Source organism: Blastomyces dermatitidis (assembly GCF_000003525.1).
Source record: "Blastomyces dermatitidis ER-3 genomic scaffold supercont1.5, whole genome shotgun sequence".
Taxonomy (NCBI): domain Eukaryota; kingdom Fungi; phylum Ascomycota; class Eurotiomycetes; order Onygenales; family Ajellomycetaceae; genus Blastomyces; species Blastomyces dermatitidis.
In genome coordinates, this window is record NW_025544778.1 from 4,767,362 (window position 1) to 4,790,726 (window position 23,365).

General features: G+C 44.5%; 5 protein-coding genes across 5 annotated transcripts; 2 read left to right on the forward strand and 3 right to left on the reverse strand.

The window, feature by feature from the left end:
- The first annotated feature begins 453 nt into the window (after positions 1–453).
- Positions 454–6,610, forward strand: BDCG_05559 (HLH transcription factor). The gene is made up of 3 exons (XM_045421247.1): positions 454–529; positions 615–3,556; positions 3,720–6,610. Exon 3 carries the CDS (start codon positions 3,876–3,878, stop codon positions 5,484–5,486), a length of 1,611 nt encoding a protein of 536 aa, XP_045277173.1. The 5' UTR covers positions 454–529; positions 615–3,556; positions 3,720–3,875; the 3' UTR covers positions 5,487–6,610.
- A 2,988-nt stretch (positions 6,611–9,598) lies between these two features.
- On the reverse strand, positions 9,599–10,050 carry BDCG_05560 (uncharacterized protein; the record flags this gene model as incomplete). Its single annotated transcript, XM_045421248.1, has 2 exons — positions 9,599–9,883; positions 9,955–10,050. 2 exons carry the CDS (start codon positions 10,048–10,050, stop codon positions 9,599–9,601), a joined length of 381 nt encoding a protein of 126 aa, XP_045277174.1.
- Positions 10,051–12,972: 2,922 nt separating this feature from the next.
- BDCG_05561 (mitochondrial 2-oxodicarboxylate carrier protein) lies at positions 12,973–15,545 on the reverse strand. Its single transcript, XM_045421249.1, has 5 exons — positions 15,213–15,545; positions 15,137–15,147; positions 15,034–15,063; positions 14,877–14,960; positions 12,973–14,807 (listed from the first exon to the last, which is right to left on the reverse strand). The coding sequence occupies exons 1-5, from the start codon at positions 15,282–15,284 to the stop codon at positions 14,096–14,098; spliced, it is 909 nt and encodes a 302-aa protein (XP_045277175.1). The 5' UTR covers positions 15,285–15,545; the 3' UTR covers positions 12,973–14,095.
- A 167-nt stretch (positions 15,546–15,712) lies between these two features.
- Positions 15,713–22,781, forward strand: BDCG_05562 (DNA replication ATP-dependent helicase Dna2). The gene is made up of 5 exons (XM_045421250.1): positions 15,713–17,518; positions 17,579–17,674; positions 17,729–18,223; positions 18,285–18,546; positions 18,601–22,781. Exons 1-5 carry the CDS (start codon positions 15,899–15,901, stop codon positions 21,180–21,182), a joined length of 5,055 nt encoding a protein of 1,684 aa, XP_045277176.1. The 5' UTR covers positions 15,713–15,898; the 3' UTR covers positions 21,183–22,781.
- Positions 17,793–23,268, reverse strand: BDCG_05563 (uncharacterized protein). The gene is made up of 7 exons (XM_045421251.1): positions 23,056–23,268; positions 22,818–22,962; positions 22,658–22,720; positions 22,487–22,588; positions 22,279–22,425; positions 21,871–22,204; positions 17,793–21,700 (listed from the first exon to the last, which is right to left on the reverse strand). The coding sequence occupies exons 1-7, from the start codon at positions 23,197–23,199 to the stop codon at positions 21,475–21,477; spliced, it is 1,161 nt and encodes a 386-aa protein (XP_045277177.1). The 5' UTR covers positions 23,200–23,268; the 3' UTR covers positions 17,793–21,474.
- Positions 23,269–23,365: the final 97 nt, after the last annotated feature.

Below are 23,365 nucleotides of genomic sequence, written 5' to 3' on the forward strand. Positions count from 1 at the left end.
CTCCCATTAGTCGCCGAAGAATCTTCCTATATTTTTTGTCATTACTGGCACACACACGCACGCACGCACGCACGTACGCACGCACAGCCTACTCGGTGGTGTGAATCAGATCCCCTCTCCTGTCACCAATCAACAGCACTATCACAAGCCAGCCGGTTGCTATGTTTCTGCCGGGGTCGCGTTTTCTACACCCAAGCCAGTAAGTGGTATATATGCAACGAAAGAAGGTATGGGATGGGCGAACAAAGATTGCTCAAACTACTTACGTTCTCTTTCTAGTTGTCTCTCCAAGTTATTTAATTATTCCCTCCAGCCTTTCCCTCCTCCGCCCCCCTTTTATTTTATATCCTGAAATAATTAATGATAACGGGGGAAAAGAAAACTAGTCACATTACCCTCGACCTAGGACGCGCGCGACAGCTGACGACAAATGGTGAAGATGATGCTCCTTTTCTTGCTGCCTGCCTTGTCCATGGGGCTTTGATTCTCGTGTGTTTTTTTAATTTTCTCTTGTTAGTTAGTGAAGTTAGTGAGTTCGTTATTCTTATTCATTTACTGCTGGCTGCCCACCACCACCACCCATCCCATCCCATTTTATTATTTAATAATAATAGTAAAATTCTTATTATTACTGTTGTGTCCACCGCCACACCCTTTTCTTACCTCCCCCCTTAACCCCCCCTCCTGTCTGGAGAATCTGCCACCCTCTCCCGTTCGGCGCAGCCACAGTTATGGCTACTACATCAAACCCTGATTTTTCCCTCTTGGTAGGTATGGAAATCAAGAGTGAGAGGAGAAGGTGTGAGCAGGGAGTGTGCGCGGTATGCGTCAGGGAGCGTAATAAGTGTGTCTGTATATATATCCCGTAGTTGCATACCTATCTGAACCATGCCGAATTAGCCCTACAGGACAAATGTATTAATTATATCCTGTGTATACACATCGAGTGCAAAAATCAAAAATCAAAAATCAAAAATCAAAAATCAAGCTAGTTCCAGAAACCACAAACCTCGTGGATATTCCATTGGGGATTGTAAAATGATCGACGCCCTGCATGACCAGCGCCGTCATGTATCAAATGAGAGCTGCAGGATGATGGATGGGCGCGATCTTTTGTTTCGCTGGAATCATAAATGTGTTTGGCTTCCCTTTCTTCCCCGCTGGCCCCCCCCCCCAAAATCTGTTGCATGATATGATGATATTCCTTTCGGTCTGTCTCCCGGTTTCGTTTAATGAGAAGAAGAGGGAAAATAAAATAAAAAAATACACCTGTTGTGATTCGAATCCCGTTTCTCTGATTCGGCAGGGAATCTCACTTGCTTATATACTCCCGCTTGGATCCGCTTAACTATCTATCGCTCTCGCGACCCCATCCCATCCCTGTCTACCTACTCCGTCTCAAACTGCATTTTATATACCCTTATCGTTTAACTATCTGTGGTTCTACCATCCTTCTCGTCGCATCACTCACTATTCGCCCAGCCCGGCGTTTAAAGGGGCTTCCTACTTCCCATTCTCTACCGCATCCTAGCCGCCCAAACCATCCCAATAGGATCTTGCCATATTTATTTACTTCCTCGTCATCTCAAGGGAGAAAAAAAAACCACCTTCCAACCAACCAGCGACAGCGACTTATCCATTTGCTATTGGCGATTGCGCGATCCAACCCACATCGAAGACGTACATACTGTGTACATTCCTCAGGCAGCAGGCTGTTTGCTTTAACTGCCGCCCCTCGCCCACCCCACGGCGCAGAAAGGACGGAACGTTTGGCTCCTTTGTCTGTGATATTCCGCATTTTTCGCATCGTATCGCATCATATTGTATCGCACCGCATCGCACGGAGGCAAACATCCAAGCTAGCTAGCCAGCTGCATTGTTTTATTCCTGGTGGTACGGTACAATCCTGAGGAAGTGACGCAAACCCCGCAGTGGTTTTCCTTGTGTTTTCCATGATTTAGCTCCCTGAATTCAGCAGTTGAGCTAGATATCTAAATATATTCGAGTTAGTAAGTACACTTCTTCCATTTTGATTTTTCAAGAGATATAGCAAGAGTGTCTTTTTTTTATTTTTATTTTATTTTTATTTCTCTTTCGTTTTGATTTCCCACATCATTACCATTCTGTTCAGTTGGAGCCCTCGCTCGTTTTTGTAATTCCTGTTTTCCGTTTACTTCTCGTTTTGTTGTTCCTCGTTCGTCCCGACTGTCTGAGTCCCCGCGTATGAAAGCCACTTTTTTTTTTTTGCCCCGCGCGAGATCCGATTTCTCCGCTCGAAGGCTTGGGAGCTGCGGTTTAACAGGACGGAGGCCCGTCCTCGCTTCGTTGATTTTCTTTAGCGGCAGCCACAGCCAGCAGCCCAACCAAGTTGGTCAACGAGAGGAGGAGCCTCTCTTGGCGATATGTGCAGATGAAGCAAAGCCTGAATTGTGCATCTTCTGCTTGGGCGCTGTTCTGCCAATCGGCCCCACCCCCTTTTCTATACTCTCCTCCATTTGCACAGAACTTCTTCCCTGGTCAAGTTTCAGAGGCAGGTAGAAGCTGGCCAAGTGGACGACGGGTGATTGATGAGGCGGGGCCGGGTTGTAATGAAACAGCTCGCATGGGCCTGTCCTTCTCCTTTTCCACTTCTAATATTTTGTTCTTTCGTTGTTGTTTTGAGCCTTTGACCTTTGAAATCTAGAAATATGGGTGGTGTTTGTTGTTGGCGGGGGAGGAGGAGGAGAAGGTGGCTAGAAAGATCCCGTACCAGCGGGAACAACGGGCGTATGGTACTGTACATTACATTACTGTACCGTCCCCGTATATTCATACTGCCCCCTCCCAATAAGCTGCCAACACGGTAATTTATTTGTCGTATTTTTGGTTTTGCCCGTCTTTTTATTTTCCGCTACCTTCCACCGCCTGTCCGGTCCCAATTCCACGCTGTCATGTCAGCACATCATCGTCCATCTTCTATTGCCTCATCGCAGCAGCATCACATCACAGCATCACAGCATCCGTATATATTTCGTCCCCAGCGCTCCGTTTTCCCCCACCCTTGCGGTATTCTCTCCTTCTACTGCTTATATGCAATAGCTTTTTTCTGTCCATCCCAACCCCTATCTCCGCTTCTTCCCCACTTGCTACCTCTCTTACCGCCTCTCTTTCTGCCCCCGTCTGTCAAAGCTTCTACTTGATTTTTTACGCTGTGACTCCTCCGCCGCCCCATGTCTTACATCGTTGATCAGCCATGACAACTCCCAGCCAACTCCACACACATACCTGACTCTGATATAGCCTACAGCCTTCCGTTATCTTGACCTTTCACTTACTCTGTGCAGTTCCAGCAATTGCCTAACGCAACTAACTCCCTCTCCTCCCGCTCTTCTCACACTCTCTCCCCCCCTTTCAACCTCGGCAGCCTCGTTCCTATCCACCTCGAGTTTTCCCTTCCGCCCGCCCAGTACCAAGACGCGGAATCATACCATTTAAACCCCGTCTCAGTCTCTAACATCGTTTACATACAAATATATATTTGGTTGTGTTCTGTAACGACAGGGCTCGTTGCGAAACGGTATGTACCTTGCATATCATGAATATACAGCTACGTATTAGCTGGAGGAAATGTTGGTTGAAAACCAATTCCCTCCATAGCCGCGCTATCCCTTCCCCATATGGTTTGATTCTACATCTCGATGTTGAACATGCACGCTGACAGGGCTGTTGGATGTCTGTAGCACCTTCGACCTATTTTCAGGTACACTCCGCCCGAAGATTGTGCGTAGTCCCTCACTGCTGGTTCGCTTTTCCTTTTCCGTTCGCTGGTTTCGAAGACCAGCACCCACAGTGTTTGGTCTTAGCGACGAGGTTCTTCGTATACGTCTACGATAGGCATGGCTGAAACGACATTTATTAAAAACGAACCCGAAGATCAGGGTAGTAACCCACATCAATTTTTGATGTCGGGCTCCGCATTTGGGATGCCTAGTCCCGGCTTCGGATCTAATTTCGGAAACTCGGCGGCTAATGATGGCATCGATCCTTCCGAACTCACAATGCAGAATGGAGGTTTCATGTCTTATCCGTTCAACTCCCAGCAAAACTTGTCATCCAGTTTCAACCTCGGGAACTCCAGCATTGACACCGCAGAACTCTTGGATCTGGACCTCAATGTTGGGCGGGATAACAGCCTAAGCTTTGTCCAGGATCAGCAACGTCAACCCACTGGTATCTCCATGAGCCATCAGGGTCAAATGACGCATGTCTACTCCAATACCCCTGATGGAGCGCCAATTCAAAGCCCCTTTATCCGTGGCAACTTCAACTATGAGCAGTTCCGCGTAAACCAAGGACACCAGGCCACGTCACCCCATATGAATGTCAATACTCATTTCGACCAACACTATGCTAATGGACGGCTAGGTTTCCACGGCGCTGACCGGAACTCTATTGATGCACGGAGCCCAATGACCCCAAAAACGCCTGCGATTGCAGGACTTAATATTGGAACACCGGACTCGGGTAGTTTCCCCTCACAACCAATGCGGGCGGTCAGTTTACAGAGTCGCCACCAGAAAACGTTGTCGAATCAATGGGATGGCACCCCCGGTAGCGCACAGTCATTGATCGATTCTCCCATTTCATCCCCAGGACACCCGTCTCATCATACGGGAATCTCTGAAATATTGAAGTCCGGAAAGCATGCTTCATTACCCACCAAGGTTGACTTAGTTCATGGACATCATCACTCTACTAGCGCACAGAGTTTGGAATCACAGGAGGCCAAGAGACGGCGTCGACGTGCGTCGCATAACATGGTGGAACGTCGGAGACGCGATAATATCAATGAACGAATTCAGGACCTTTCTCACCTCGTCCCCCACCATCGCCTGGAGGATGACAAGATTCGGAAACAGCTTGTCAATAACTCGGCACTCGCTAATTCTACCACTGGATCGGGTTTGAGCCCTACAAATGCTGCCACATCCCTGCTTGCTGGAGGAAGCGGACGTCGAGCCACGGCTGGAAACATCACCATGGGCTTGCCGATTGAAGAAAAGGAGAAAGGCCCCAACAAAGGCGATATTTTGAATGGTGCCGTTGGTTGGACGAGGGATCTAATGTGGGCTATGCATGTCAAGCTTCAACAGGAAGATGAGCTGGCGGAGTTGATTACCTCCCTTGGTGGAACTTGGCCATTCGAGCAAACCGAAGAGGAGAAGCGCATGCGCACTGAACTTATTGATGCCATGGAGAAGAATGACCCGAATACCTTCTCGTACAGTCGAGCACCCGGAAGTGGGCTCCGTGTTCCCAAACATACCAACATTGCTGGAGAGGCTTTACAGCCCGATATCTTGAGCCCACAGAGCCTTAGCCCGGCCTTTCACAGTGGCGGGAGCGGAACCAACAGTGGTGGAGCTCAGCCGCAATACTGGAATACATCTGGCCATGCTGGGATGAGCTTCAAAGAGGAAGACGAATATTCTATGGAGATGAATTAGGATCTAGTCATACAGCTTTAACATTTCCTCTTTGATTCGAATATTCACGGTCTCGATAGGTTGCATGGCTGGCGTTGGTCCATGAGGTGGCAGAGTCTGGTTTAGGGGGCGTTTTGTGTCCGACCGGACCTTTTTTAACAGCATTTGACCCGATTTCTTTCTCAACATCTGTTGCATTTCAATTTGACTGGTTTTGTGTTTGTCGTTGATATTTCTCATCTATTTACGTTTGATTTCTTGCATATTTACTCTTATTGCGTACATTTGTTTTGTTCATTTACTTGCTCCTCCGTGATTTATTTTTTACCCCCTATTCTTTCTTGTTGTATCTCTATTTAATACTGGAAGGAGACATCGTCGATTTCCTACTTATCCTATTCACCTAACTATGTTTCTCGCCCCTCCGCTCCGCTCTCGCAACGCATCCCTTTTGTTTATCTATTCCGCAATGCGAAGCCAGACAGTTCATATTCACTGTGATTTTTATCCTTGTTAGTTCCCCTCTGATTTCTTCCACCCCCTTTTTTGTTCGGCCCATGTGTTTAGCTTATGCGGTGGAATTTTATTCCAACATCGATACCCTCCCCCTTTTTTTTCTTTTTCCTTTTCGCCCTTTCCTTGTCGATGCCCTTGAAACGTCACGTTTATATAATCTATTTCCCCCTATTTTTATGTTTTAAATACATTGCTTTTTTAACCTTGCATATTTCTTTGATAATATATTATTCTGTTATATATCCTTCTGCGAATTCATTTCCCTTTTTCGCGTATTCTATTCTGGCGGAGAGGAATTTCCCAGAGAGCAGCGGGGCGCGGGTCGTTGTATTTCCATGGCCCGGTTGCATTTTTCCATAGTTTTCATATCTTTTCATTTTCATTTTCATTTTTTTTTTTCTTCCCTGGGGGGTTTGCGTGGTTCAACCGTTGTTCGCTATGGCGGTTTATTTTATTTGATATTTTATTCGATATTATAGCGTACAGTACATTTTACCATGCATTATTTTATTTTATTTTTTATAGTCCCGTTCTTTTTGACATCTTAACCTTGCCTATTTGACATAACATATTTATTTACATACATTATCAGAGTACTTAATATATATATTTTTAGCCTAACTTATTTATATCCGCTTCATAATCACAACAATCTCCACTTTCTATGAAACCGAACAGATACACTTGAGAAAATAAGTCACTCTCATCCGGCAACGGACAGGCACCCCTTAATAGCCAAAAGTAGCTGAAGATGATGGAGCTACGTCATAATATGTCAATATTTTTATTGCTGGCAATCCGTACTGCGTACCTACCGTACTCTTTAGCCTATGAATGCGCCCGCCCTACCATGTAAGAAGATCCCAGATCCCAGATCTCTGATCCCAGATCTCCTGATACCCGAGCCGAGATGGGCCACCACCCCTAATAAGGCCACTGGCGATTGTTTTTACGGCGGGTAGGTGTTTTGGTGCGTGTTGTTTACGCTATTTGTTTTTGTATATTTAGGGCCTGTTCGGTGACCCCGTCCAGGGCCGTATAAGGCCTTCTGTTCAGTAGATTCTGTGTATAACTCTGTACAACTCATCAAGCATGTCAAGCTGACAGTTAGATTCATATTATAGAGTTCAATGATGTATTTAGTTGAAAAAGTGATAGATCTAAATCTATTCAAGTTAAATCTGTACTGTATATACTGGAATGAGTCATGATATCTGCTGACACATTCCAGTATGACTGTACAGCATTCAGAGACCTGCAAATATTATAAGATGATCTCCCGCTCCAAGGAATTGATTTTTGTGGGATATGAGATTGGTTGACCCCTCCAATGGGTGTCTATACATATCAAAAGACGTCATCTTCCAGGAGGACCTCCATCTTGCCGATCCATCGATACCGACTACACACAACCTGAAGGTCCTACTCAATGTGGCCTGTAAAGCGGCTGCGGTGATTCCTTCGGCGACACCAGGCCTACCCGCTGCAGCAATTCCTGCAGTGATTCCTTCAGAGATTCCTTCAGCGACTCCCGACTCATCAACTGATGATCTGTTCATTGATGAGGAAATCCAACCTGAGTGTCCATTATTTCTCGTACCCACTAATAATTGGTGGATTGTGTGAGAGAGGTTGAACGTGGTTGGTTGTTATTGTTATCTAACTAGTAGCTAGTGAAAGCTAAATATATGTGTGTGGGTCACGTGGGTTAGGGCTTGTGTAGTAGCTCCAACAGATTGATTATGAAATTTCCGCGAGAATATCTACTTTTTTGGTGCAGAATACACTGAATTCCCCGGAACTCACAGTTGAATCTGATGACCCTCCGACATCTACAAGGGATATCACTATAGTGGGGGAATCTACAATGGGGGAATATACAGTGGGGGAATCTTCAGTGGGGGAATCTTCAGTGGGGGACAGTCATGAAGACCTATCTTCTGATCCCGAGATTGCTGCACTTCCGATCCCGAAGAACCTCACGCGCGCCAGAGCTTCCATGGAATGGAAATATTATTACAAGGCCTGCGTTAAAGAGGTCAACTGTTTGAAACAGAAGGGGGTCAATTACTCAAGGACCTTTGCACCTGTTGTCTCTGCATCCACCTCCCGAGCTCTCATGGCGATCTCGGCATCCCGGGGCTGGTACATCCTGCAGATTGATATGGTGACCGCATTCAAATGTACACTCCGATATCTACAGGGTTCAATCAATGAGGGTATAACCTATCACAGGGATGCCGATATTGAACCTGTGGCATACGCAGACGCCGATTGGGCCGGTAGGGATCCAGGATCCCGTTCAACCACCGGTTATATCATCTATATGGCAGGTGGCCCCGTTGCATGGCGGAGCTGCCGTCAAACTGGGGTCTCCAAATCATCAACAGAGGCCGAATATATTGCATCCTCCAAGGCCGCATATGAGCTTGTCTGTCTCCGCGAGCTTCTAGAAGACGCTGGATTCATTCCATCCCGTCTCAATAATCTGGATGCCGATGATCACCCCATCCCCACCACAGCCAATGGTCTCGCTTATACAATCCATGCCGATAATAAGTCCGCCATAGAGCTATCCTCTTCCGAAGCAATTCCGCGCCGCTCGAAGCATATAGAGGTCCGTTTCCACATCCTTCGGGATCTCGTCCGCAAGAACAAGATATCTATCCAATACATTCCATCTGCCGAGAACGCGGCGGATGGGCTTACTAAACCACTTGGAACGATGAAATATACGCGTTGGAAGGAGAATATTAAGATAAAAGAGATTGAAGGCGAATTTTGTATGTAGCATCGTGTATAGTTACTCTGGTGAGTGGGTGTGTCAGGTTACGTGATCTGGCTTACTAATCCTTCCACCATATAACTTCCCACAAGCTAGCAACCTTTCAATCAAGCAAGCTTTACAACCTTCCACAGTTATGTGTATGAGACTTGGCATTGATGTTTTGGAACATCAAAAATAGACAGGGTTTTCACAGAGATTATGCTTCAAATATCTCCACAATCAGTGGTTGGGAATCTTCCAAAATCAAGAGGATTGGTGCATAGAGCTAGGTCTCCTCACCTTACAATTTGTATGGCAATTTGACCCAGGGTTGTGGCGTGGTAGGGGTACACAGAGGCTTCCAACCACGTTTGGTTGCATAACTCCACCACCACACAGGGTATGAGGTTGGTATTGGGGTCAAAATGCTCGTAGGATCGAGGGCTATTCGGTGGATCTATCGCCGGTTTCTTATTCGAAGAATTGAGCGAGTTCGTGGTGGAGCGCTGTATGTTTTGTCACTGAAGCTCTATCCAGAGGTCTCTATACCTGAGGGGTCTCTATACTTGAGGGGACTCTATACTTGAGAGTACTCTATACCTGGTGAGACTCTATACCTGAAGAGGCTCTATACACCTGAGGAGATTCTACTCATTTATTACTATAGACTGTCATATCAACTGTAACTTTATTTTTCTCAATAGACTGTCATATCAACTCTATCTTCATTTTTCTCGCAATGCTCTCAAGAAAGTAGAAAAGAAAAAAGAAGAGAAACAAAAGAAAAACAAAGTAAGAGAAAAAATCTCACAACAATAGCAACAACTTGAATAATAGATCAACATCACTCTCAGATACAATAACCAAGACCTGAGTTAGAAGTGAAATGGCAAAATGTACATCCAAGGAACTTGCATTCATCATCTTTTTTGCAACTGTGCTTTTTGCATTCTGAGGGTGGGAGTTTTAATGGACCCCTGCGAATGAAGGACTTGCCCAGCGGGTCCCACCGCTTCTGCCCTGGGTTGTGCAGCTCATCATGATCAGGGTTGTTAGGATTACTGGGTTTACCCGCAGGATCCGAGAGACCCGGGGGTTGAGACTCAGAATCGGTATCGTTGCTGGCCTTCTTACTCTATTATATCAGATCATGGTTTTCGGAAGTTTTAAGACTTTCTAGATAGTAAAGAAGTGGTATCAACTCACCTTCACACTTCTATTCATCATCACTGCAGCACCGCTTGCAACAGCTGCAAGATGAAAGCTCAGCATCAAGTTAAACAAAAAGAATACGATTCTCATATTGAAGATCTTATTCTTAAATCTTTTTCAATTCTTAATTCTGATCTTGGTGCATTGCAGAAGTTAACAACTGTGTGATTAATGTGCTCATTTGACAGATGTAAAGAGAGATCTATCTAATGATATATATATGTATATGTATATAACTATAATGATTGGTGGTAGCTGATAGTTTATTTATAGTTTTTATTACTTACTTCAATCAAAGTTTTTGCTGTTATTTGCTTCTCTCATTCTTTTTCTAGTCATATGATTAAAGATTTTTATTAATATAATATTTGAATCTTTTTCTCTCTTTTATATTTTCAGTCTCTTATCTATGTTCTTATGTATACTGTTTATTTCATGATGTATTAATCTTCTTTTTTCTGTGATATTTTATTCTGCTTTGTCTAACTGTGATTCATGGCTCTTTGTAACAGTAGGCACTGGGATGTTTGTTAATTAGATGCGACTGTTTAGTCTCTCGCAAGTAATAAACTTAATCGGGTCGGGCCGCCGGAGCGGGTAAGGTACCACAATATAAGAATAGGAGCACGTGGCTAGCCTGCGGGCGTCTTATACTCTTTTTGATCTAACTAAGATCTTGAACCCGGCAGCTTCTATATACACAGTAACATCCTCTAATTGTTGTGCCCGTGCCTCACTCACTGCTTGTTTCTGACAGGCTGAGGAACAGCGACGGGTGAGACACTGACACAATTATTATCTTTGATATTTTGAGTCTCAATATTCTTTGAGGGCTTTCATTTTCAGAGATTAAATCTTCTGTTCTCTAATTTTAAGAAAATACTATCTTGTATTAATGAGATTTTAAAGGAAATTTCTATTTCTACTATGTAGTTAATAATATTCAATAATTATTTTTATACCCAGATGAGCAAAATAGTATAAAAATATTTAAATAAAAATTAAATAAAATAAAAATAGAAGGCTTAGAAGTGTTGCCACTAAAGTCGCTCCAATATCACGTGATTCACAATGCGATCGATCGGTCAGTCCATGAAGTAGCTTCTCCAAGATTAAATAAACTTAACCATCCGGTCCATTCCACATATGACCCGGCCGACGTGTTTTCGTATATTTTTAAAAGAACTGCACTGCCAACACGTTTGAATAGGCTCAATTATTATCTTTTTATTGTTAATAGCTGCTCTAAGAACACCTGTTGCTTCTATGAGATGTAGGTGGATCATGTGCGGGCGAGGTGAAAGCCCCGTGGCACAGGTCATCTGAGCCAGGGCTCTAAGTTAGTTAACTAACTCCACGCCGCTTATCTCAGCATGCTCAGCCTCTCCGCTGGATATTTTCAAATTAGCGCGACCAACTAAACTCCTTTAGAACTTTCGTCAAGTTCACGTGCTCGGGAAGAGTTTTCCCGGTGATGTCTCATTTAGGTTTAGTGTCTGCCCGGGGGATTCGGCTCAGATGTTTAGCAGGACTTGGCAGAAGGTGTCAATAATTCGGATCGGGTTAGCTCGGAGTGGAGTGGCTAAGTTTACCGAGATAAGGCTGAGCCACACTGGCGTGGATATTACATACAAAATTTGGATTTCATCACTCTCTATTCTACAATATTCTGCTATTATAGCCTAAAAACACAGAAATCTCATAAGTCCAGGCTCTGACACTAGCTCTGACTCTAGCTCCCAGTCTTAGTTGATTATCTTTCAAAGAATTGATTGAATTCTTATTTATATAGAGAATAGGTGTCGGGAAATAAGAGGTCATACACGTGTATACAGAAAACTTGACCTCGCTAAGTGCGCCACTTGACCTCGTTACATAATCATGACCCTGACCTCGCAACAATACAGTAATAATCAGTTGGTAATTGACTTTCAACCTTTCAATCCACTCAATCTTTTAATTCACTCAACCTTTCAATTCACTCATTCTCATTCACTCAGTTTGTCAACCAATCAAAGCATGTATAGCTGATTCATAATCAATTAAATGAACAGACAAATTCATATAGAATATAAAGAGATATTTTACAGAATTTTAAAATATATTAAGATAAAAATATTTAATAATTGATTTTAAATTGATTTTAAATTGATTCTGAATTAATTGTTAATTGATTATAGTAATAAAAATAAATTCAATTTATATATTTAAGTAATTAACAATTGATTGAAAATTAGTTAATAATCAATTCAGTGTAAATTATATAAATACTTACTTTATTATTAAATTCAAGAATAATTTCAGTATTAAATTGATTTTAAATTGATTTTGAATTGATTATAGAATTGATGATAAATAATTAAGTGGTTTCAAATTACAAGAAAAGATGTATTGAGTGAGGTCAGATAGTGGCACGGGCCACATTTGCGAGGTCAGCTTACATAACGAGGTCAAGTGGCGCACTTAGCGAGGTCAAGTTTTCTGCTTCCTGGTCAAGGGTCATACACTGATGAACGCCACCAACATCGTATTACTACTATTTTTCTGATCATCAGCTTACTACAAAACTCGTCTAATACTTGCTAATGCTAGCTCTCTTGGCTCGCACATTTGTTTCACTATAAATAGCTCTATCTTTTGTATGGAATTAGATATAATAATAATAGATAGTGTACGGATAATATAAGAAGCAGATCTTGATACACATAAGATTCATATGTTTCCGACATATTCATCCGAGATACCCATTCCGACAGTTATAATCCCGGAATCCCGACAATAGGCCTTAGGCATTTAGTAGAGTGAATTGCTCGACTGTGGTTGAAGGGTGAAGCTGATTTGATTGTGTATGAAAAAGATTGACTATATCATGCCTTAAACTTTTGTTGATCTTTAAATATGAATTCTAGTCATTTGCTAGTCATTCTGTCAAGTTCTTATCATTGTTCACTCTTGTAGAAGACTCATGAAACTAATCTCTAGGTTTTAATGAAAGCATGTAGTTGATGGCGCAGAACACAGTCAAGAGCTCATAATCTGATGAAGGTGGAAGGTTGATTGATTGTATAGCCACATTTCATGTTCTCGGAGTTAAATATGTACACTCAGTTAAGCATGTAGATAGAGATTGATCTATGTTATTGAATGAGATTGATCTATGTTATTGAATAAGAATTCATATAAAATCTATAAATCAGTAATACTGAAGAGTCTACAAATAATATCTCTGTAAAGTGAAGTAGAAGATGTTTTCCGGCATTTGAGCTTGTAGAAGAATCAACATTGTTACTATTAATAGTTAATTAACATAATCAATCACTCAACACTTATTTACAATGCCTGCTCAAATCTTCATTCTTCATTCATCTTTAAACACTCACAACATGTTTTCCCCTACTTTTGCAACAGGATTTGTATCGGTATCTCTCGGAGAAGTTGATGCACGCGCAGATAAATCAGAATGCCTCGAAGTAGAAGTAAGACGGCAAACGAAATAGCACTCTATATCTATGAAGGCAACAAGATGAAGGGATTTGGCTGAGAACGAATTTCTCGTATGTATGAAGAATCTGGTGCTGGTGACACGCCGTAGAACACTCCAAAACGACCGCACTGGGGTGTTTTTTCAAGCCCAAAAACAAAATTGAGGAATATAATGGTGATTGGGCCGTATGGGGATGAAAAGCTAACCCAGTTGACAAGATGACAACGTGCAAGAAGAGGAAGAGGAAGACGGGGAAGATGAGAAGGAGATATAGGAGAAATGAAAAGTCTATATGACGGATGATTGAAGCAGTACCAATATCACTATGTGGGAACTGAATGGTATATGGAAAGGTATCGGGGTGGTTGTTTGTTTGTTGTGGTCGTTTCTCGGGAAGTCGGGTCTGATTGAGGGTGGAGCCAAGGAGACAACTGGTAATGGAGGTGAAATCGACATGGAAGTCTAAACTGCATTCGTATGTCCCTCGTAGGTGACCTCGCTCCGCGCCTCCTGTTCTATATCTGTGGCAAAGAAAAGTATTCTTAAAACATGAACACGCTGGAACGGCTTCTATTACGGTAAAATTCCAAAAACGCCCGCGGAAATCGGTGGTCACAGTACAAGAGAAATGGGAAACTTTTGCGATATATTTTAATCCCCTCTAAGCTGCCGGAAGAAATCAGTGACAGTGGTGAATACCACCAGTAGAATTCCTCCGCCGGGACCCAGTCTGAGCACCTTGGGCGTGAATCCTTTATAAAGGGCGCCGAAGCCCTCTTCCTTCATAATGGTGCCTAGAGCTGGCCATGCCCAGTTGTACTTCGGAACAGATCCCGCGACCTTCGGGCTATTTTGGATGCGGGACTTGACAACATCCATGGGGGTATTCAAAAGAGTTCCAGCAGTTCCACCAATCGAACCTGCAATCAAGTCATTTCGCATCTGCTGAGTCTTGTTTCCTGGTTCTGGCTGTGGTAACTGGGCGCGGATCTGGAAAATACAACCAAAGTATCCAGCGTTCCAAAGAATATGGCGCCAAAGCGTGGATTCAAGGCCATTGTATAGCGCGAGAGGACCTTCATACTTCACAATCTTTCTCACTACGTCGAGCATTCCGCTGTATTTACCAGCGGAGGCTTTATCTTGCAGACGAATCTTGACAAGCTCGAAGGGAACGACGACGAAGGATTCCGTGGCACCAGCGGTGGCGCCAGTGAGGACTGCGAGAGGCTGGTTGGTCTTTTCCATGCCGAAAAGGTTTCGATAAAAGGAGCCCCAACTGTCGTTGGCGGCGAATTTGGTTGCTCGCTTAGGGGCTTCCATAAGAATAGGGGCCGTGATGCCGCGATATAGGCGGGAGAAACTGTATAGAGTCATAGTTTATCAGTTTGTGTAAAACATTTTACACAGGGTAGACAGAGATCAACCCTACCCTTCATTTTTAATAATTTTGCGGAAGCAGTCCACCATTCCCTTGTATGCTTCTTCGCCAGCGCCTGCGCCTTGTTGGAGTTGACTACAGAATTATTATTTCAACATCAGTTTTGAGAGAGCCACGAGCGAGAAGGTCTCAACAGGCCAATGCTTACACTCTTGTTTTCACAACATCCAAAGGATACCTAATGCGATTCTCTTGTTAGCATACGCTATTTTGTAGCTGGTGGTACCGTCATCCGACCAGGGACTACGCACATTACAAGAATCTAGAATGAGCAGTGTAGCCGTTAGTCAATTGGCCTTATAAATTTCAGGAATGGGGGAAACTGACTTCAGATATACCAGCCACTGCTCCCGCAGCGAACTGGTATACGAACGGCAGAGGCTGCTGCTCTTGTGACATTTTGACGTCGCGGTTTTAAACGGGAGCATATACTAGTGTGCGAAAAATTTTGCGCAACCAACCAAAACGGGGCTGGGCAAAATAAAACTTGAAAGCACAGCTGGCGAAGAGGAGAAGGGATAGATAGGGAACGCTGACGTCTGCGAGAGAAGGGAACAAAGGAGAATGGTGACTGTGGAGGAGGAGGGGAGCAAAAGGTTGCCAAAACGGCGCGTTCCAACGGGGTGGACTTTTGCCGAGATTTCGGTGAAGCGGGCAAAGAATCTCCACTCGGGTCCGCCTAAGCGCAGAGATTTTTCTGCGCGGCTATTTCTAGCGCGGATTGCGGCAGAGTGGCCCGAAATTCTAATTGGTCATTACATAATGCAGACGCGCCTGCACGCTCTTAACTATTTACGCGTCTGGTATACGACCGATCGTTTCTTAACAAATCAACAGCCTCACTGCCCCTCAGTTATACTGCGCAGCACCTTTTCAACTACTTGTTTATACAACGTTCCAACCGCGAGTAACTTTGAATGGCGTCTATCTCCCGTTAGATAGCCTGTCTTCCCTTCAAGGGAGACAACGCGCCCAACAAACCCCGTTTCGAGAACCGAGCAAATGCCTCTATAATGCCTAGCGATGCTTTCGTGATATCATCAAAATCAAGAATAAAGTTAAATACGTTTCGTTATGCCCCAGCTGTACCACAGTATTCTCACAACATGCCAACGGTCGACCAAAATTGCGACGATTCCGGTTCGATGGATAAGGAAAATGCGGAGATGAAAGCTCGTATGGGAGAAGGCGACATACCAGTGCCTACTCCACAGTCGAGTGGAACGAAATGCCGAGAGGTTCAGCCGGAGAAGAAATCGCCTCAAACACCGGCACATAGAATTCCCCTAGCTGATCTGATTAGCAATACAGAGGACGCTTTCAGCAGAGCCCCGGGAAGGGTTATCAGTCCCGAAGACCATGTGTTTTGGAAGCATGAGCCGTGCAACACAGATCCTAGAGACGCCTCAGGCTCACCCATTACAAGAGGCCAAAAGCGCTATCGAAGCGCATCACCGACCAGCTCCCCTCTAGGAGCAGATTCGAAACACATTATGTCGAGCCCCCAGCCCTTACCGAAGTTCGTGAGAACGCCCCAGCACGATATTGCCGCGGACCTCTGGAGTAAATACATCGGGAAAAGCACAGGAAACCCCGGTGGTGATGCTCCAAAACCTCAGTTCGCTCATCTCGTCTCATCCTCACCACGAACCCCCACGGCCGCTCGAGCGGGTAGAGATTTGTCGACGCTTCGCAGATCAAACAGTTGTAATGTCTACTGGCCGACATCTAATACTAAAAGAAGAAGAGTTGACAATGAACAGCAGGCTGTAAAGAGAGTTCGGGACATTTTTGCTGGATCGCGAAGCTCGCTTCTTGGTGATGGCACCTCAAAGTCCTCTAAAATCAGCCTCTTGGTGGGGAAAATACAAGAAACCCTCTTGAAATCGCCGAGGGGAGAAATATCAGGCCCGTCTAGCTCCACTCCTTTGCCGGAACGGCCTGATAATATAGCGGAATTCTCTGGCTCACCGCCAAAACCTAGGAACGAGAATGAAAACAATCCAATTGATACCCCTTCTAAGTGCTCAAGAAGAGTGATGGCCAATGATGCCGTTTACAATGACACTATGTACACCATACAAGACTTGAATGCAACGTTGTCCGAGTTTGACGATGATGGACTAGATGATGATTTCCTTGAATTTGCTGGAAAGGCTGACAATCAACATAAACCCATATATTCCGAAGTTGGTCCGCTTCCTGACGCTGTACAGGAGGAAAGGCTTACGGGAGTTTTATATACGGCGCACGCCAAACCTGATCGTCCTAGGACCGGTTCCATCAACAAGAACGATAAACAACCCACGCTGCCAACTTCACACGCCCATACAAATTCCGAAGAGGTTGATGAATTTAATGACAGCGATGACGAATTTCCTGAAGCAATGGAAGAAGTTCTAGCCCGTTATGACTTGAAAGAACAGACGAACGCAGGCAAAAAACCAAACGCTATTTTAGCAGAACCGCCCGCCCCTTCCTTCGGAATAGCAGCCGTAAGGAAGACTGAACCAAAGACCCCTTCTTTGGACGGAGCGATATCTTCCTCCGGTGATGAATTCGATGAGGACATCGATTTGGAGTCCATTGAAGCAGCAATGCAAAAGGTTGCTGGTATCAACGGTTCGAGTCATGTTGGTCATCCTGTGTTCTCGATTAGCACCTCTTAAATTCCTATACTAAGTGATTTAAAGAACCGTAAATCAAGACAGACTATTGAACGGCATCTTATTATAGACTCGGCAGAAAATACGTATCTAAATTCCAAAGGCCAATCAAAGCCTCAAAAAGTATGACTATGATGTCTCGTATATTACATTTGAGATGTGCTAACATCACTATAGGTACTATTTGTGCAAGAGGAGAAAACGAATAACAATCGAACTATCACTTTACGGGAGTCATGGTATGATACGCCATGCTCAAAGGGATCTTATATCCACCTCATCGGAAGCTTCGATCATATGGGACGATGCCTGGTGGACAATTCTGACAATATGATAATCCTTCACCCAGACCATCTAATCTCTGCAACGGTGGTGGCGGACTCGTTTACCTGCCCCCGCCGTGCTGTTCTCCAAGACCGCGTTAAGGCTACTAGCGAAGCCAACAAACCTCAAGTGTATGGTCATATCCTTCACGAAATATTCCAAGCAGCCGCGAGCGCAAATCGCTGGGATCAAAGCTGGCTGCGTGAAATTATTTCGCGCACATTAGAGCACTATGTGGAGAGTTTGTATGAGATCCAAGTCGAAGTTTCTGAAGCTACTGAGTATTTAATGAGCAAAATACCTGCTCTAAGCTCGTGGGCGGACATCTTCATGCGATCACGCCCTACGGTATGAATGAGGCCCTTTACTTCTAGCTTTGACATTTATATATATGCTGATAAGCATGCAGATCGAGTCAATTACGGAAGACAGGAGTGGCACTACTTCGTGTCTAAGCATCAACAAGCTTCTTGAAGTTGAGGAGCATATCTGGTCTCCTATGTACGGATTGAAAGGCAATGTCGATGCGACTGTGCAAGTGGCCGTCCAGGAAGGGACAGAGAAAAAGACGCTAACTGTCCCATTCGAGTTGAAAACGGGACGGAACAATTCCAATGAGGCTCACAGGGCGCAAACGGCATTGTACACCTTGCTTGTTTCCGATCGATATGGTATGTTCTTTCCACGCAAGTGGGGATACTCATTCGCTAACTAGTCGTATTCAGATATCGATGTGACCTTTGGAATACTCTTCTATCTCGAAGCAACCAAAACTTTCCGAGTTCGAGCTATCCGAAGCGAAATCCGCCAAATGATACAGCAGCGTAACCGTCTCGCTGAGTTCATATGTAAAAAATCAGACTTACCTCCAATGCTTAAAAAGGCACGGATATGCAACCAGTGCTACGCCAAAGATGCATGTTTCATCTACCACAAAGTCATGGATGACGGAGATGATGAGAGCAGCGGAATGGGAACTAGTTTCATTGAGATTGTCGGACATCTTACACCCTCCCACCAAAACTTCTTCAAGAAATGGGACGCTCTTTTGACTATGGAAGAGCGAGATATCCTTAAATTCCGACGGGAATTGTGGACCATGTTGAGTAACGAACGCGAGGGTGTTGGCCGCTGCTTCGGTAACGTTATGGTCGAACCGGGGTCCGCTTATGAAGAGACCGGTGTACCGAAAATTAATCGATTTAGGTATACATTTTTCAAACACCAACCACCTTCAAACTTCTCCTTTGGGGACTCACAGCTTAGTGTTGGAGAACCCATCGTTGTCTCTGACGAAAAGGGTCATTTCGCACTCGCCAACGGCTATGTCACCCATATTAGTCGTACGCGAATCTCGGTCGCAGTTGACCGGCGGCTCCATAATGCCCGAACGAGATGTTCGAACTTTGATGCAGATCGACATCAATCCTTTACAGGTGTTATGGAAATTGTTGAAACTGGCGGATCTGAATCTACCGTTTTTCCTGAAAAGGCCGAAGACACGACTCTTTACCGCCTAGACAAGGACGAATTCAGCAATGGCATGGCGACTGTCCGAAACAATCTTGTTTGTATGATGGATAGAAACACCTTCCAAGCTAGGCGGCTCAGGGATTTGATTATTGATGGCCACATTCCTTTATTCAAGCCGACCTCTTCATCAGCCATACCATGCCTCCCTGAGACAGAGCTAAATATCGACCAAGAGCAAGCTATCAAGAAAGTGATGAGTGCAAATGATTACGCTCTGATCTTGGGGATGCCAGGAACTGGAAAAACAACCACCATAGCCCATATTATACGGGCTCTTATCTCTCAAGGGAAAAGCGTCCTTCTAACATCTTACACTCATACCGCTGTCGACAATATTTTGCTCAAAGTGAAGGACGACAATATTCGAACGCTAAGGCTGGGTGCCACAACCAAAATCCATCCAGATGTCCAAAAGTTTGCTGATTTGGCAGCAACTCCCAAAAAGACCATAGAGGAGTTACGGGATATTTATGAAAATTCACGGATCGTGGCAACCACATGCTTGGGCATTAACCACCCTATTTTTAATAGCCGCACCTTCGACTACTGTATTGTTGATGAGGCGTCCCAAATAACTCTCCCGGTCTGTCTAGGTCCCATTCGTATGGCGAAAACGTTCATCCTCGTTGGAGACCACTATCAGCTACCTCCACTCGTTCAAGATAAGGAAGCCCGGGAAAGTGGATTGGATGTAAGCTTATTTAAGCTTCTCTGCGATTTGCAACCGGCCTCAGTTGTCAACTTAGAGCACCAATATCGAATGTGTGAAGATATAATGCTCCTTTCAAACACCCTCATCTACTCGGGACATCTCAAGTGCGGAACCCCAGAAGTTGCTCAAAGTTACCTCAAAATCCCGAATCTCGGTAGGCTGAAACAACACCATGTCGACTCATTATCGTTACCCCCCAACGTCAGAAATTCCTGCCTGGGCTCCCGATATGGCCGCTGCTGGATCCGCGATCTGCTCGACCCTGTCGCTAGGACCCGACTTGTCAACACTGACCCCTTAGAGCCACAGGCGACTGAGTCATCCAAGGGTTCCCGAATCATAAATCCCATCGAAGCTACGATTTGCGCGCAACTCGTTGAATCGTTCATTTCTGTAGGTATCCCAGCCGGGGATATCGGCGTCGTAACCCTCTACCGAAGCCAGTTATCCCTCCTAAAACAAAACCTCCGCCACCACCCGGACCTAGAGATGCACACAGCAGACCGCTTCCAGGGCCGTGATAAAGAAATCATCATCATGAGTTGCGTCCGCAGCAACTCAGAGCGGAATGTTGGTGAACTACTCCGGGATTGGAGACGCGTGAACGTCGCGTTTACTCGGGCGAGAACCAAACTGCTTATAGTTGGGAGCAAGAATACGCTTCGTGATGGCAATGAACTACTAGGAAATTTTGTCCAGCTTATGGATGCGAAAGCATGGACATATGATTTGCCGCGTACCGCTGTTGAGCAACATGTTTTTGAAAATGCGGAGAATGGGCTAACACAGTTGAGCCCGCGGAAGGGCATGGAAGTGATGCGATCGAATTCACTGAGTCCTAAGAAGAGGAGCCCGACAAAGAAGATCCCAAAAAAGAGAGTCACATTTCATGATCAGAGTCCTTTGAAGGATAAACAACGGATCGCTTTGAGCCCAGTCAAGAATAGACAGCCATCCGCTGGCCAGAGGAGGCCGGAGAAAATAGGAGGGAAACTCCTAGACGGTGCAAGGATTGTAGCTACGAGACCGGTATTGATGGATGTGCTGAATGATTTGATGTAGTGTTTGCTTCCGGTTTATTTACATTTTTGGGTTGTGATCAGTTTCTTTTTTGGTATTATCACCCTAAATTTTGGGATAAGTATTATCGGTACTTTGGATGATGAGTTCAGCTCGGAGTTAATTCTTCGCTGTTATTGCTTTCCATGCCACTCTACCAAGGCACTTTTACATAGAGGAACTTCCATTTCCACTCTATAAATCATTACAATGTATCATTCATGCCAATCAATTTTGACGGATGTCTTTTTCTTCACCATTTTGACTATCAAGTCTGATCTCAACTTTAGCTCAATCAGCTATGCGACGAGCCTCCCGCATATTCCCAGCAAATAAACTGGTGCTGGGGCCGCTCTCTGGCCGTGGAATTCTCTGATGGTTGGTTTTTAGTAGGCACTTTGTTCAACGGCTGGAACAATATCGTGTATCCGTCTTTGCTTTCGACCGCTTCCCTGCCTAGTGCGAAAGATGTAAGAGCAAACCAGCCATCAGGTTTCGAAGGACCAGGCGCGAATTGCCGCCTATTGATCGCCATTGATTGTTAGTAAGTTTCTTAAGAAAGATGTTTTCGTGATAAAATGAAAATGTTCAGTAACCCGTTTCGGAGGCGAAGGCGGTCTGCCAGGACTTCAGACCTGCAACGTGATCGACTACCAAATGAACAGGTGGCAGAATGATGAAATAAACCCACAAAGTGACTGCAAATAGCTGCGTTATCCACGCAGAAGGAAGCAATCCTTTCCAGAAGATCTTAACCAGCTCGACAGGCTGGCACTCATCTTGGTTAGGAGGTGCGTAGCGGCTCAAATATGGGTCAATGGTATCGTTGACATGCACGCGTGGAGAATCGAGGACAACCAGGCCGAGCCATTCCTGAACCTCGTCGCAAGTCTCGTGAAGGAATTCCTTTCCAGTGTCTGTTTCGAGACCTGGTAAATGTAGCGGTGGAACCATGATTGTCCCAAGAACATTCACGTCCGGTGCACATTGTATAATCTGGGGATAGTGCTTTTTAATCGGAGCGTCTGCAAGAGGATTGTCAGGATAAAGTTAACAAGGTAAAAAGGTAAAAAGTAAGGAAGGGGAGGGAATATTTTACCTTCTTCTGAGTAAGTTGGAGATGGGGTTAAGTCGCAGAACAACCAAGTTACAGATGTCGTTAATACGTTCTTGAAAGCCCATACGATCCGCTCGAAGCCCTTTTTCCCGTGGAGCATTGATGGGAGTCGAAGATTGATTGCCACGGCTAGATGTGTAAAAGCATTAGCCGATAGTTTCCGGTTGAATAAAAGAAATAAATAAATTACCGTATCTTTCCTTTACGTGTTTTCTCCCACCACTCCGGATTGGTTTTCCATCAAGTCCGGCTCGCTCAAATGAGTTCTTATCCAACTCTAATCGAAGAACTCCTGGAGAAATATGTTAGTATGGCTAGTGCATTGTGACTACATAGCTATAAGAGAGGGACAATGACGTACCATCTTTGAGGGTATAAACATTATCCACGCCGCTCCTACCTTCTGAAATCAAGAGGATATCACCTATACACTGGCATTAGATAACAAAGCACTGGTCTGCAGGTTGATATTAAATTCAAATAAAGTCTACATGATGAAAAGGACGTGAATTATCGAATACCAATTTTAATATAAGCGTTGAAAAAGTCATGCTCCAACAAAGCCGACAATGGCATAATCACTTTGGCATATTGACGGGTTTGTATTCGGTTAGATATGGAATCCCAAACCGAGTCGTAAATTTCTTTTGGTAAGATGAGCGCTGTCTTTAACGTTATTTTAGAATTAGCATCCCCATAAATTCTTTCCTGCACGTATTGAGAGACAAGTCAATGAACGAGTTAAGCAAGCCTACTTACAGAATGCACAAACGAGTGCTTCGAGATGGTGGAGAAAGGTGATTTTTTAATTGGCGGTTGCTGGGGATCGACGAAGGGAGGTAGCTTCCCAATTGTAGTGTAACATTTCTCCTTTTGTAAATCAGGGTCGTCTATTTCATACATCCTGTTGCCTTTGTATTTTCGTCAACTGTCAGGGCTTTGAAATGTGTTATTGCGAGCTTAGGATTGGTTTCAGAAGATGAGGTCAAAATTAGCTTGGCGAAGAATAAGCTTAAATTTAAAACTCCACAATGCCGCTCGCTCTCATTCCATAGTTACACCAGCACCT